Source organism: Phyllopteryx taeniolatus, chromosome 23 (assembly GCF_024500385.1).
Source record: "Phyllopteryx taeniolatus isolate TA_2022b chromosome 23, UOR_Ptae_1.2, whole genome shotgun sequence".
NCBI classification, from domain to species: Eukaryota; Metazoa; Chordata; class Actinopteri; order Syngnathiformes; family Syngnathidae; genus Phyllopteryx; species Phyllopteryx taeniolatus.
In genome coordinates, this window is record NC_084524.1 from 1,972,088 (window position 1) to 1,987,006 (window position 14,919).

General features: G+C 44.9%; 3 protein-coding genes across 13 annotated transcripts; 1 reads left to right on the forward strand and 2 right to left on the reverse strand.

Annotated features, from left to right (window-relative positions):
- Nucleotides 1-35: 35 nt before the first annotated feature.
- LOC133472389 (tetraspanin-5-like) lies at nucleotides 36-5,686 on the reverse strand. Of its 6 annotated transcripts, XM_061763084.1 has the most exons (10): nucleotides 5,234-5,684; nucleotides 4,315-4,365; nucleotides 3,953-4,099; nucleotides 3,668-3,838; nucleotides 2,941-3,066; nucleotides 2,814-2,861; nucleotides 2,370-2,486; nucleotides 2,224-2,285; nucleotides 1,805-1,904; nucleotides 37-1,133 (listed from the first exon to the last, which is right to left on the reverse strand). In XM_061763084.1, exons 1-9 carry the CDS (start codon nucleotides 5,312-5,314, stop codon nucleotides 1,832-1,834), a joined length of 876 nt encoding a protein of 291 aa, XP_061619068.1. In that variant the 5' UTR covers nucleotides 5,315-5,684; the 3' UTR covers nucleotides 37-1,133; nucleotides 1,805-1,831. The 6 variants fall into 6 exon arrangements, 5 of the variants coding, with proteins under 5 accessions (XP_061619066.1, XP_061619065.1, XP_061619068.1 ...); XM_061763082.1 differs by lacking the exons at nucleotides 4,315-4,365; nucleotides 5,234-5,684 and having other exon boundaries at nucleotides 36-1,133; nucleotides 1,812-1,904; nucleotides 3,953-4,255; XM_061763081.1 differs by lacking the exons at nucleotides 4,315-4,365; nucleotides 5,234-5,684 and having other exon boundaries at nucleotides 36-1,133; nucleotides 3,953-4,255.
- A 654-nt stretch (nucleotides 5,687-6,340) lies between these two features.
- LOC133472393 (eukaryotic translation initiation factor 5A-1) lies at nucleotides 6,341-9,698 on the forward strand. 2 transcript variants are annotated; one of them, XM_061763092.1, is made up of 6 exons: nucleotides 6,341-6,653; nucleotides 7,889-8,058; nucleotides 8,135-8,239; nucleotides 8,318-8,449; nucleotides 9,162-9,235; nucleotides 9,396-9,698. In XM_061763092.1, exons 2-5 carry the CDS (start codon nucleotides 7,891-7,893, stop codon nucleotides 9,222-9,224), a joined length of 468 nt encoding a protein of 155 aa, XP_061619076.1. In that variant the 5' UTR covers nucleotides 6,341-6,653; nucleotides 7,889-7,890; the 3' UTR covers nucleotides 9,225-9,235; nucleotides 9,396-9,698. The 2 variants fall into 2 exon arrangements, with proteins under 2 accessions (XP_061619076.1, XP_061619075.1); XM_061763091.1 differs by having other exon boundaries at nucleotides 6,342-6,653; nucleotides 7,886-8,058.
- A 644-nt stretch (nucleotides 9,699-10,342) lies between these two features.
- On the reverse strand, nucleotides 10,343-14,713 carry gps2 (G protein pathway suppressor 2). 5 transcript variants are annotated; one of them, XM_061763068.1, is made up of 11 exons: nucleotides 14,544-14,710; nucleotides 13,819-13,936; nucleotides 13,608-13,717; nucleotides 12,651-12,763; nucleotides 12,496-12,575; nucleotides 12,350-12,429; nucleotides 12,032-12,203; nucleotides 11,872-11,955; nucleotides 11,035-11,111; nucleotides 10,874-10,969; nucleotides 10,493-10,791 (listed from the first exon to the last, which is right to left on the reverse strand). In XM_061763068.1, the coding sequence occupies exons 2-11, from the start codon at nucleotides 13,910-13,912 to the stop codon at nucleotides 10,699-10,701; spliced, it is 999 nt and encodes a 332-aa protein (XP_061619052.1). In that variant the 5' UTR covers nucleotides 13,913-13,936; nucleotides 14,544-14,710; the 3' UTR covers nucleotides 10,493-10,698. The 5 variants fall into 5 exon arrangements, 4 of the variants coding, with proteins under 4 accessions (XP_061619051.1, XP_061619052.1, XP_061619053.1 ...); XM_061763067.1 differs by lacking the exon at nucleotides 11,035-11,111 and having other exon boundaries at nucleotides 10,343-10,791; nucleotides 14,544-14,713; XR_009786691.1 differs by lacking the exon at nucleotides 10,493-10,791 and having other exon boundaries at nucleotides 10,898-10,969; nucleotides 11,035-11,238.
- Between the last annotated feature and the right edge of the window lie 206 nt (nucleotides 14,714-14,919).

A 14,919-nucleotide genomic window follows, 5' to 3' on the forward strand; every position in this document is an offset into this window, starting at 1 on the left:
TTGATGTAGCGACACAATACTAACACTTCACACAATGTTTTGACAAGAAATTTCATTCTCACCATTTATTTTAAAAGCAGTCATTTTTAAGGTAATGAGCGAGAACACAACATAAATTAATAACTTTCGTGGGATATGCTCTGAGCTAAAACAATCCAAGGTATCGGTACAGTGGACAGTGATGAGTATTTTACACACAATTCATCAAATACAATGCTTTTTTTTTTTTTTTTTAATGTATTTCAGCACGTTTAGAAAAAAATGCAGATGCTTGTCAGATTTGATTCAAGTGCAAGAACATACAATATGTCACGAGTGAGTGGCAAATACAATATTAAAATAAAACGTGACAGCTCCTGCTGCAAACCCAAACGAGTAACATTTTTTTAAGTGTATTAAACTCCTTCCAAAAATAACGACTTGTATGGCAAACCTTTCACATTGTTGAAGACCTCAAGTGACAGTTATGTTACAATAAAAAAAACGTTAAGTCAAATTTTGTACCTTCAACGGGCCATGTTGTGTGAAACATCTTTAGCATAGTAAATAACGTGTTTTAAATGGATAAAGTTCGAACCCTCGAGCTGCTCACGAATTAAGTAAACGGTATATGTTTTGATGGCTGAAGTTGTAACAAAGCTAAAGTGTACGCATTGTATCACGCAAACAAATAGTTAACGACAGCAGGGCTTTATGGACGTAGCCATGACGCATTATGGAAAATACTGATGCAATATTAAAAGCATTTATCAAAACGTGTTTGGTGAGCAATGCATGAGCCATGCTAGCTCAAAATGCTAACGTGAGGTCAAGTTAGTGGCACTAGCAGGCTTAGCCTACCCGGCTAGCTCCCTGGCTAGCTCCCGGTTGCCCACGTTTTATTGCCTTTTTTTAACGACTGTAATGGTAAATACTAGAGAACTAGCCAGCATTACGGGAACAGTGTCTCAACTACAACAGCAAACAAGTGTTTTTCATTTTACACGTATATAACTGTACATACATCATCGTTTTCATACAGTGGTGTAGTGCCTTTAAAAAGGTGCTGGCTCTGTGAGTAGTGCGGGTGAATGTCCCCTTCATTGACGTCCTCGTGAAGGCCTCAAGTCCTGCACCTGACTTGTCAAAATCCACTAGACCAAAATAAGAGAAACAATTTAAAAAATAGGCTTTTTTTTTTATTTTTATTAAAGCTTATTGCTCAATACTCCTTTTTGAGGCTTGCAGTTCAATGGCTACGCTTGCACAGACAGCAATAATCTGACAAATGACCATGGGCGGAAAACCAAGGTTGTACTGGGGTGAGTACTTGAATGGTCCTTTTATCATGGACTTTTGCTGTCCCGCTGACATTTGACCTTCTAAAAGGGAAAACGGGAGCTACTCGGGTGGCAGACACAAAGTTCCAGTTTAAAAACGGAGCACTGTTTCGATAACCACACCGAAACAAAACAACATGCTGCGAAAACTAATTCAAGGGAATAGAGCTGTCCCGTGTGGGAAATAGCTCTTTAATCCACTGTTACCTGTTAGGATTAAAAAGCAGTTTCCGCTCTCGGGAAAGAAACTAGAAAAAGGAGGGATGGGAAGCTTATTAGCAAGCCTAGACATCACAACATACGTCAACAATGTCACAATCAAGACACAAAAGCGCTAACGCAAGAAATGTCCTGGCTGCTCCGCCAACAACAGATGCTATTATCTTTATTTATTTTGATTTTTTTTTTTTACAAAATGTAACTAAAATGACTAGTGGTGCAAAATTCAACTAGAAGTAGATCACATCAAGCCAACCAAAACCCACCGCATACCAACACGCATAGCACGTGTCTCACGAGTAGTACGCTGGCGCTTTCTTGCTCGAGTGTGGCGGGGCTCGACGGACGGACAGTTGGGGGGGCACCCTGACGAAGCATGCGGGAGGGGGGAGAAAAAGGGGCGGAGTGAATTCATGTCGTTCCTACTTGGAACCGCTGAACTCAAAGCCGACCAGAGAACAGGAAAAGGACCGGACCTGTGCGACGCAGTCGGGAGAATTTGGAATTGAAGCCAAATGTTCTGAAATCATACAAAGCCAGTGACGGCAACGAAGGTATTCGGCTTTAGAGGTTCCGCTGTATCCTCATCACGTAGCAAAATGGAAACTACAATCGTGGTGACAAGATGGATTCGGGGGCAAAACAAAACCAAGCGCCTCTGGTGGCGTTCTGCTCATTTCCTTACCAGCTTGCGCGCACAGCTTCAATGTCGCTCACCAAGTTCTGCGCCAAACAAATTCCAAAGATCTGTGGATGGCAAAATGGCACCTGGGTAAATGTAATGGAAATTAAAAGTAAAACATAAAAGTCAAACAAGTTAGCAAGGCTGACCTGGAGCAACGCAACGCCGATGAATATCCCGGCCACCAAGGTCAGGTTGTCCTGCAGCCACTTCTCAAACTGCGGCACGCAACCTTTCACATTGATGTAATCCTTCTGCTCCGAGTCCTGCGGAACGCAAGCGTCAAACCGGTCAGATGGCTCGCGGGAGATCGTTCCACGCTAGAGTGGAAAAGCAGCACGGATCTATCGATCTTGATATTTGCGGGGAGTGGTAGAAAATGATAAACCACACTGTTAGTCACAAAAGTGCCTGGGAAATCAGGATAGATCAATATTCAGCTACAATGTTCAAACAAATACAAGAAGAAAGTGGAGGATGACGACGAAAGGCCTTTGCAGTACAAGTCGCGACGGTGCTGATACGGTGAAATACTACATTTTGTGACAGAATTGCTGCTTCGACGAATATGTAAAAAAAAATGACGCACTTACTGATTTTGCTCGAACGTCGTATCCACACTGAGTGTTTATTACGTCCTCCTAAGGACAAAAAAAATATGTTGAGTATCAGTCGAGTAATAGTCACGTGTCCATATAGACTCTGTGCCGCTGCACGTACGGCGGGGTCCTTGGTGCAGCAGGAGAAGGGGACGCCGCACTTTTCCCGACTGGGGTTTGTGTCGGTGCAGTTGAAGTAGATGTTGAGGTTCCAGTCGTCCGCTCCAAAAGCACCGCAGCACTCCCACTGATGGCGACGACAAAAACGTGCCACGTTACAGAATAGCGTCTATTTGAAGGCAGATGCGTTAAAATGGCACTCGAAGCGCATATTATGAAAACATAGTCAAAGTCATTATCATTAAATAGAATGGAAAGAATTCCTGGGGCAGTGTAACACATGGGGATGGTCACAACTCCTCGGTATGCTGCAGTAAAATCCATTTGTTGCAGAGGATAAAGAATACGTCCCTGTGAGTATCGCATTGTCTGATCCGGCGAGACTGCATTACTTTAAATACATAGTCACTTTTTACTGCAGTTTAATCAATGTTTATATTTTCAATTTTGACATTTGCGTAAAAAGCTGTAAAAACCCATTTAAAAAAAAAAAAAAAAATGATGGCTATAAACCCAAGATGTTTGCGATTATATCCGGGATTTCCAGCACAGAAAGTAGATCTATTCGACAAAAAAGAAAAAAAAAGAAAATCTGCGGTATACAGTAGCAGAAGAACACAGTATTCTGATTTTCTATATTTCGAAGGTTACTATTATGCTGGAATAGTCCCGACAATTAACGGTTTTCTTCTCGTCGCTTTAATCGGCTGTGTGCGAGTTGACCTTACATATTCCTGCGTGAAATCGATGAGGTTCTGCAGGTCGATGTCGTCCCGGTAGGCCCGGATGTTGTTGTTGATGAACAAGTTCAACTGGTCCTTAATCCAGTCCTTGAAGACGAAAGCCAGGATTCCGGCGGTCAGCTCCAGGAAAAAGATGATTCCCAGGAACACGGAGAACTGCGGGAGGAAAAGATCTCAGCCCCGCGGGGAGGACGCCGTTCACGGTCAGTCGTGATGCTTGTCGGTCATTACTGAATGGAGATGAGTGCTCGTTAATCGCATGCGACATACAAATTTGAGCAGGAAGGTGTTTTCCCGCAGCGCTCCGATGCATCCGGCAAAGCCCAAAATGAACATGACCCCACCGACCACCATGAAGAGCCACACCGGGTCCAGACCGCCCAGGTCGGTGATGGATGAAATGTTGGACAAAACCCCCTGGAGGAGACACACAGCGGGAAACTGGGAAAAACCCAACCGGACGACAAATTGTATCCGAGGGGAGACTTTGCGGCGTCGGCAAAAAACGGGGTAAGCCAACATTACAAAGTCAGAATGTTCCGGGAATAAAGGGTGAAAAACACAACTCATCATGCTACCGCAGTAAATAATGTGACGAATGTCCAGCAGAGGGTGCTGTTATGCCCGCTCACCTTCTCACTCCATGCCCACAAGCCAATTCCCACCAAGGCCATGCCCAGCAGCTGAAAAACAAATCAAACAACTACAGTCACAAAGTGGACAACGTCATAAGAAATGTTATGAAATATTGCCTCAGTCTTTCCCGACACGCGAGGGTTCGGGACTGAGAATAGCCAAAAACTGTGAGTAATTGACGTTAAATTGCCTATCCGAATAGTTTAAAATCTAAACAAACCGTGATATACGTTCATTTCAAACTCATCTTTAGTCCTAAATTAAATGGCTTACAGATGAAATCATAATCATTTACACCACGTGGCAGTAGGAGTGTACTTCACAACATCTGGCCACGATCCGTTCACGAGGTTTCTTTGCAGCAAAAGTCCAGTATCGCTTGTTTTTGTGGCATTAGGTCACATTCGTTTTTCCTAACCGTGGGTCCTAAGGACGTGAGAGCCGAGACGAATAAGCTCAAGATGCCCATTGAATTAGAGCACAAAATCGTGAGCGAGGGTGGCCGAATGTGGCGGAAATGGACCCCCCAAAAAAATATTTTTAAAAAACCCAGGTAAAGAGAGACGCGAATAACGAATCGCTTATGTGCGGGGTGTTGCTGCAGAACTACTTTTGCCCAACTCTGTATGGAGAAAATGTAACATTTTTTTTTGAAGTGGATTCCATCTTTTTACTATGACAATTGTCGCCTCCACCCGCCCAAACAAAAACAATACTACTACAAATAAACCCCCCACCCCCCCCCCCCCAGAGCTTGTGCCTTTCCGTCTTTGAAAGCTTGACCCTGAAGGGCACCAACAAGCCGATTAGCGGCTGTCGGGCTGTCGCTTTGGGCGCTGCACCAGCAGGGCTCGGAGCCGTTCTTTTCCTCTTCGAACGCGATGTGGACTGATCGGGATCGGCCTCGTCGCTTACCCAAAAGAGGATGTTGAACCCAAAAATGAAGTATTTGATGCAGCAGCTGACTTCGTGGCCTTTGTAGTGCTTCCCTGACATGTTTGCTCATCATCGGCCGATGGAGCTCAAAGAAATAAAAACGCAAAGAAACCACAATTGCGGACAATAGGACGGGCGGGCCTGCTCGACGGGCTTTGTGGAGCAGGTTCAAGTAGCGGTCCGTGGATGCATCTCGTCACCGGGACCGCTAGCCCAAATGACGTCCAAAAACGTTCCCGGGCTGCTTTGCTGACGTGCGAGGCGCTCACGTGGCACGGATGCACGCCGCGATCCAAATGTGACGAGCGATTTCCTCCGTTTGTCGCCGCGACATCCGAGGTGCGTTCGGGGGTTTTGCTTTGGGATTGTGCGCCCAACGGGAGGCGGGAGCGCACAAGCAGGTGCTGTCGCCTCATTGGCCAATGGCCACACTGAAGGATACTGCTGCGAACCAATCCGAACGCGGGGGCAAAGGCGTTTCCGGTCGAGCCTTTCGTCACTTCCTGTTTATCATCGCTCGGCGTCACGCCGTCGCCCAATATTTTATTCGCCCGGTAACAGGAACAATATGAGGGTGAATTAACACAAGTAGAACAAAGTCAGAATGCATCTGATATTGTCATGTTACAACAACAGTTGCGACGAATTAAGTAGACGAGAATATATATTGGAATATTACAGGGGCGAAGTAGTAATAGAAAAAGCTAATGGCACTCTGTAAAAATAGCAATGTCCAAAAAAGTCGCTCTTAGGAAAAAAACCATCGTTAGTTGTAATATTGCGAGAATAAATTCATTTTCATGTCATCGACGTCAGACCGGATATCGGTTTGACCTTCAAAGCAAAAGCGGCGCGTCACGTCGCCCGAACTTGAATCAACATTCGCGCCTTCCGGAAATCAAATCAAGCTCGCCACCACGAGGCGAGGCGACGAATATTGACTTCAACTTGACTTCCGCCTTCAATGTAATCGCCACACGCCGAACTCGGCGAGGACGGTCGACCATTTTCTTGCGAAGGTCCCAAGCGGACGTTGCGATCCACAACTCCGTCACAAGACGGCCGGGAGGGGCGGGGCGGGGCGCACCGGAGCCTGTGACGTCACAGCCAAATAACGGGACCGTTGGGCGGGCGTGTTCACTCCGGTCCGGCGTCGGACTTTTGACGGTTGAGGCCAGGGTGACTAAAGACGCAGCAGCAGCAGCAGCAGCAACAGCAACAGCAACAGCAACAACAACAACAACAGCAACAACAACAACAACAAAGCCAGTCGGGACTGAAATGAAAGACTAACAACGACGACGCAGCAGACGAAGGCGAGCGAGTGGACGACGAGGCCACGGCGTTGGGGGACTTGAAACCAAGTGAGGCCACCGAGAAAAGTCTTTGTCCGAAAAGGGTGAGTTACGCACCAAAACAGTGTCGAGAGCGTCAGCATTGCCGTGCGGCATAGAAACATGTCCGCATTAGCGGGGAAACACATTGAAAGGAGTCGGATTTGTCCTCCTCAGCCGAAGTGTTCAGACACCTGCACATTTGATTCGAGCTAATTAAACCTCCACAACGCCAAACCTTTCCCCCGAATGGCACATTTCAAGTACATGCAATTGTGCATGGCATTTTTTGTTGGTTTGTTTTTCTTTCAACGCCTGCTGGGCGCCTTACAAAAAGGTGGCGCGCAAGTGCAGCAGCAAGTAATGGCTTAGTCATGACACTCGGGGCTAGCTCGCAGCAGCTGCGCTAGCGGGCCGATGAGGAAGACTCGGGCCGGGTTGCGCGATTGTGACGCGGTTCGAGCGCGGGCGACTTTCGGGCACGACGGCGGGGACGCGGACGCGCGGCTCGGGCTAGGCCTCAGGCAGCAGGACTCGCAAAATGAAGCAAGAGTCGAGTCACTTGATTTTGAATATGTGAGAAAAGGGAGAAAAGACAAATTGTCTCAATTGTCCTCATTTGATTTTGTCGGAATATCCCGACATGATTCCTTTTGATTTGACAACAGGTCTAGTGCAGCGGTGGTTCTACTGATCACTACTCTTTTAGCACGATGGCATCTATTGGAGGGGAGGCGTTTCTTTTTTTTTTAAGTGGCTGCATGGCATCTATTCAAGCAACGGTCACTAATTGAGGAAATCATGTTCAATAATGTTTGAGCAACAAAAATTAGCCCATCTGCATGTTGCCCGTTACTCCGTTTACATTACTGCATCAACTACAGAGTACTAGGCGTTTATTTGACATAAGGCATTTATTTTCGTTGCCATTTCCTCAAGTGGACGCACCGATTATTCGGGGGTACGGCGTCTATTAGAGCGGAGGCCGCTATTTGAGGAAATACCGTTTATGGTTGTTTTAAGCAACGACTTCAAAAATGAACCCAACTGCATGTCGCCGGTTCTTTTTAGTTTGACTAAACTACAGACGGTATAATTGGAAGTAAGGCATTTAGTTTCGAGGAGGCTTGTGTAGGATACCGACTGCCATATTTTTCCTTCTGGGTGAAAAGGGATGCATCTGTTTGGGGCGAGGCATTCCTTGAAGCGGACGAGACGATTATATGGGGCTCGGTGTCTAATTAGCCGCGGCGGGCGTGTTGTGAAAGTGACGTGGTAGAAAGTGTGTGCCCCACAGCAGACATGGCAGACGCAGAGCTGGACTTCCAGACGGGCGATGCCGGCGCGTCGGCCACCTACCCCATGCAGTGCTCGGCCCTACGCAAGAACGGCCACGTTGTGCTTAAAGGCCGCCCCTGCAAGATTATGGAGATGTCCACCTCCAAGACGGGCAAGCACGGCCACGCCAAGGTCGGCGCCGGCGGCCCCGCGCCCAAGCTGGCGTTCGGGATTCCAACGCTAACCAGAGTTTGGCTCGCTTCCGCAGGTCCACCTGGTTGGCATCGACATCTTCTCCGGGAAGAAGTACGAAGACATCTGCCCTTCCACCCACAACATGGACGTGCCCAACATCAAGAGGGTCGACTACCAGGTGAGACCTGGCGGACGCGCCCCCTTCGCCGCCGCACCCCAAATTTTCGCATCTTTTCCACCTCCTCTCCTCTCCCAGCTGATCGGGATCCAAGATGGCTACCTGTCCCTGCTCCAGGACAGCGGGGAGGTGAGAGAGGACCTGAAGATCCCAGAGGGCGACCTGGGCAAAGAGATCGAGAGCAAAAACGAAGCCGGGGAAGAAATCCTGGTCAGTACTGACTCAACTGCAGAAAGTACCGTACGTTTATTGGAAGTCAACTCGTCCAAGAGCAAGTATGATAGACGCAAGCGCTTTGGCGAAGTTATTCAAGTTTGCGCTTGCTGTACTCGAGCCTTACTTCAAATAGATGGCGGGCGTTTATTTGAAGAAAGGCTTTTATTTTGAAGGAGGCCTTCGATTGTGCTTGTATGACTGCCCCTGATGGCTGAGGAGGAAAAAGAGGTGCGTGTTTGAAGTAATCAAAGTATGGCATCCATTAGAGCAGAGAAAATATGATTGTTTTCATAGAAGCTGGGGTGTTCGGTTACTAAACTGAACACCTGTCATGGTTACCGTCTTTGGGGGGGGGGGGGGGGGGGCATCTCATTGAAGGGAGACCGTCCTTGAAGTAGACTCGGCAATTATTTGGGGCACACCATCTATTGGAACGGACACCACGGTTTGAGAAAATACAATCGTTTTCCTCAAGGCCAGAGGCATTTATTTACTAAGCTACAGAGACTTTAATGAAGTAGGGCTTTTATTTTCGCGGAGGTCGTTTTTATGAGGGGATAAAAAAGGAGGCGCTTCTTAAATTGGGGCATGGCGTCGATTCGAGTGGAGGCCATCGTTTTGAAAAATAACGGCGGTCTGAAGAACACTTGCACTTGTTTCGGGGGAGATGTCGATTTGAGGCGAGGCGTTAACGTTTGTCTTGCAGGTGACCGTTCTCAACGCGATGGATGAGGAAGCTGCCATTGGCATCAAAGCTTTGGGGAAATAAGCGGCAGCCAGGTCAATAAATCCACAGCATGCACATCAGCGCCATTTTGCATTTCGTCCTTGTTTCTATTGGACGCACGGCACTCAGAAAACAACTTTTCTTCCTTCTGGTTTCCGAGCGCCCTTACACTTGCTTCTCTCTTCGTCTCGTCTTCTTGTCACTGTGTTACAGGGGCTGCCGGACCTTGGGGGGGGGAAAAGGAGGGAACGTTGCTGTCCTTCCTCCTTTCGTTCTTTTTCATAGCCTCCCTCTGTATACGTTAGAGCACAGGTTTATAATGTTTATTATGATGATTGTATATTATGAGCATTTGGGGGTTAAATGTCCTCAGAGCAATTGGGAATATACACAAAAGTATAACAAGGGTTCAGGTAAAAGTGGCGTTAATGCAACTATTTTCTTTTATTTTTTGTGAACTTGTTCCCATGTTTTATAAAAGGGCTTCATTGCAAAATGATGAAGGCTTGAAATACACTATGGTTTCCTCATTCGTTCATCACAGGGAAGTCCAATTAAAACAGAAGCAACCTACAAGTCCTTTTGTTGTAATTGAGTCTTGATTCAATTTATTTGCTGGCCAGAATTAAAAGAAGTCATGCAAACGCTGTTCAAAATACTTTAAACACGTTTAGTTTTTCTGACATCTAAAAGTAATTTAAAAATGTTAACGGGCAGATTTAAAGTAGAAGTAGAAGATTACATTTTTAAAAAATGCCCTACTAAAGGAAATTAGTTTTCTCCATCAGTTGTCAGATTTTCTGGGGATGGTTACTGTCATACATTATTATTATAATTAAGAAAGTTAAAAATGTATTTATTGATGGGTATTTTAAGGAAAATTACCCCCCCAAAAAAGAACAATAAAAAATTACTTTTTTTGTAGGCACCGACAAATTTATCGAGTTTCTCTTTTCCCTATAAATATACTATTACAAATTATTTGATCAGGAATTGAACCCATAGTTAATTTAATGTGGGGAAGAAAATAAACAATAAAAGCATCTAAAGTGAATTACAATGTTAAAACAAAAAGAAACTATTGTAATTGTCAATAGTGTACCCCATAGATTTTCTGGTGGTGGTTATCAATAATGATTTCACATCGCATTCATTAAAAAAATACATTTCAACATCTAAAATTCATAACACAACGATGAATACGTTTGCCTACAGTCAAGCAAATGTTTAAAAACAACTATCAAACTAATTAAAAAATACTTAAAATGATCGTTTTCTTTATAGTTGATCAAGGAAAAATAGAAATACGCTCGGGGAGTTGCACAACATTTTATTAAGAAACAAACAGTAAAAGCTGTAAATAGAATATACGTCATAACGTGAACATATGCTGTACATAAACTTACAATCAACAACACATGGGAGGGGAGGGGAGGGAAAAAAAAAAAAAAAAAAAAGGGTCCAGCCATCGTCCCACGGGTGAACTCAAGCCGAGAGCAGGAAATGCCAGGACGGCTCACTTGCCGTGGTGGTAAAACCTCTGGCCGCTCTGGCCGTGGGGCAGGAAGCTGTGACGCGGCGCCGCCTGCGGCGAGTTCTGGAACGCAGCCTGGGCGACAACAAAAAGGCGTGGCTGCAGCGTGCGGTTTTTACCGGTTAGCCGAGCGGACGGCTCGGTGCGGGCGGTTCACCTTTGCGCCGGGAATCTGGACGGCCATGGTCGGCGCGGACAGCAAGCCTTGAGTTGAGGGATGCATGGCGGGCGGGTGCATGGGCCTCAGGGCGCCCTGCGGGGACAAGCGCAAATGGAACGTTTGGGCCGCCGCTACGTGTGCAAAAAACGGGCACGTACCGCGTCGGTGAAGCCCGACTGCTGATTGGCGTGTTCCAGCTGCTTCTGGAGGGGGATTCCGGCCCCCGGGATGTACCCTGAGACGATGAAACGCTAAGTCACAACAACTTGATTCGTCCCGCTATATGTGGTGATAACTCATCCACCGGATTTGATCGATGGAAAAGGATCTTGGAGGCGCAAAAAAATCGAAGCCTGGATTGACTGAAAAATGGATCAAACATTTTCTTTAGTCTAATAATGACTAAACAAATCACCTAAAATATACAATGTTTCGAATTTACCAGTCAAGGAAATTAACTTTTTTTTCTTCAATCAACAAATAAAGCATTCTAAATCTAAAATGACAAACATAATTAGCAGACAATCAGATTTTATGGGGGTCGTTAATATTATTAACGATTTGCAACACATCAGTTACAAATGTATTAACATTTTTAAGTAATTGCATTAAAAATATATTTTTTTAACCCCCATCTAAAATTAACAATTTTTAGTGAGTGACAAATATTTTTTCTTTAGATTGAAAATAAACCAAACATTAACAATTGTAGTGTAAAAATATAACGTCTCAAATGAATAAACATTTCTGAATAAATTAAGTGATGAATATTTTTTACCCATGGTCAGTTGAAGTTGACATTTTGTGCAAAATAAATACAAATTTAAGTTGACAAAATGAATAATAGTTTTTTTTATCAGATTTTCTGGGGGTGGTTGTCATTATTTGAATATATATATATATATATATTGCATTTTAGGTAAATGTGCGTCAAAAAAGAATGGGTGCTTCTGTGTGCAACTATTGAGCGCATAGCGACAGGACCGGGAACTGACCGGGCTGGGAGGTGAAGTGACCGTGGACCGGGTAGGCAGGCTGCTGGTGGGGCAGGTACTGCATGGCCTGGAAGGCGGACGCTCCTGAAGGGGCGACGAGGGAAAGCCACACAGTTCCAGAAACACTTTTCCCGCATTGGTTTCGATACACCGGCCGTACCTCTGATCTGAGAACCGCCGGCGAAGCTGACCGGGACGGACGGTCCGGCGGCGTAGGTGGCGGGATGCTGGGCTTGGGCCACCCCGTAGGACTCGTGGACCCCCTGCGCCCCGCCGAATTGGCCGTGCTCCGCCGAAGCCGAACTGAACGCGGGCGTCTGATAGTGGCGCGTCTGAACAAAGAAAAGACACGAGATTTGAAGGACGAATCCCTCCCTAGCCGCGATATCAGAGTTGGCCGTTTTGCTGCGCGGTCTCATCACAAGCGGGGAGGGGCCAAGTTCGGCTTTTTTTGTGAAAGCCGCGGGCAGATACTCACGGGAAGAACGGCGCTCTGGAAAAGCTGCTTGCTCCGATCTCCGAGCAGGGCGCCGGGTCGGCTGTGGCTGACGGGGCTGCCTGCGTTCGAGCGGCGACGTTAACATTTTGCGGCGCCTTGCCGGTGGACTTTCCAGAGAGACTCACCCTGAATGCTGAGGAGGTGCTGGCCCGCGTGCATGGGAAGACCGGCCTGGTAGCTGGCCGACGTCAAGGTGGTGATGTCGCTGAAAGGACAGCGGGTGAGCCGACGGCGCGTCGGGAAACCACGGCGGACGTCGCTTTCGGCGAACGGCGCTCACCTCTGCTCCTTCCGCCGTCTTTTCTCTTCTTCGTGGAGAACTTTCTTGAGTTGCAAGAAGAGCTGATGTTTCTCCTCTTGGAGCCCCTGAAGCTTTTCGCCCATCTTCATCACCTGAACGAGTGTTCAAAAGACTCAATTTGGGAAATGTAATTCATAATTTACATTAGAGTCCTGTAATATTTGTTCCATTTATTTTGGCCAGTTAAAATGTACTTATTCACTTGTCATTAAATAATCCAAAATATCAGAGGGGGAATAAATGGCAGGTACATTTCATAATATTCAATAATTGGTTAATTGATTATAGCTTAAGAAATGAGATGTAACAAAGACAATGAATTATTTATTAGACTCTTTTTTCCCCATTATCTTTTTAAGGAAATGTGTACTAAAATAGAATCCTTTTCAGCATTGTTTCACTACATCCATTTGCACCAAAATGAACTACTAGACATACAATGTTGTTTTTAAATGTCTATTTATTTCAGTAAATAATCGCTTTATTAAAAATTATAAATGAGATTTAAGATACAAAAATATATTTTTCAAGTAATTACACATTAAATAATACACTTATGATTTAATGAACTAAATTGATGCTAATCAATTTTATCGATAGGCAAATGTACACATTTTCCATACACTTAAAAATATTTTAGCAATTTTAACAAAAAATGAAAAAAAACGGAATTTTCTTCAAATGAATTTACTGTACTGCTTTTATTCTGCTTTGTTTTTACTCCGCATCCGGGTCGGCAGTGAAAATGAGAATCTGTTCTCAATTACCTTACCTGGATAAATAAAAGTTAAATCAAAAATAAATAGGTCTAATTAATAAAATAGAATACATTCCTATTTTATTATCAAAATAAACTATTAACATACACATTGTAGCTATTTCACTTATTGTAATTGGACTTGACTGTGAATTTGCATCGGTTTTATTTATCCAAACCTGCTCCTTGGTTTCCTCCAAGGACATCCTCTCCTCGATCTCTTTGGTCCTCTTCCTCTCCTCCTCCTCCTTCATCTTCTGCTCCATCATCTTGTCCACTTCCTCTTCCTCTGGAGAAAACAACAACAACAACAACAACAACCAAAGGCGTCCAATGGGCCGCGTCGCCAGCGCTGCGTGGCGGTGGTCGGGCGGCGTGCTGGTGTGTCACCTTGTCTCTTGCGCTCTCGCTCCCTCATGATGTGCTTGTGGAGCGCTCGGGCCATCGCGTTGGACAGCTTGGGTCTCTCCAGCAGTGCGGGCATGGTGACGGGCAGTGGAGGGGCCAGCTCCAAATCATAATCACTAGTTACTATACTTTGGCATTTTATTATAACAGAAAATTGCATCTAAAAAAAATTGTACACAGTGGCACATTATCATAGTTCTTCAGGTAACTACTATTATAGTATTACAGTTTTCCCCTAACAGAAATAGTTAAAATAAAAGATTTTTTTTCCTGAAATAAATATTTAGTTCAATAGTATTTTCTCCAAGTTTATTTTTACAATATATAATAAATATATAAAATGTACTTATCTTTTTATGCATTTGTTTTTGTGGCAGATGACCATTCTATACATACTAATTAATAACAAATATTTTGACCAAACAGCCATATTCATTGTGTGTTACTTTTATCTTGTATCGTTAAAGATATTTGACAGGAAGCCACTAAGCTTCTTTTGCAATAATAACGGAGACTGCTGTTGCAAATGTACATTTCTAATAACGTATTAATGCATAGTAGTGACGGAAATCGTGCATTTGAACAAGCAAGTACGTTCCCAAAAGCAACAAAATGGAAGCAGTTAGCTTCTCGTACGTAACAAGCTAGCGGCGTCATTTGGCCGGCGCGGTGACGCTAAATACAATAAATGAGTCCACAATGCTTACTTTTGACGTCGCGTGTCTCCTTTAACGTGAAGTCAGTTGAACTGCCAACTATTTTGTACTCCCGACGCTTGGCGTTTATACAGAACAACACAAGATCCCGCCGCTAACTCTCAACAGAGCAGTGATGGTGACGATGCATTGTGGGTAATGGCGTTTTCTTCACGGAACGGATTCTCTCGCGAGACCTTGTGAGGAAAATAAAGCATGGACTGAGTGTACTAACGCATTGTGGGTAATGGCGTTTTCGTCACACAACGACTTCCCTCGCGAGAACTTGTGGGGAAAAAAAACATGGACAGAGTGTACTAACATTGGTATCTAATTAAAAAATATAAATGTAGTAAACATGCTAAAATAGTTCTTAAAATACTCGATT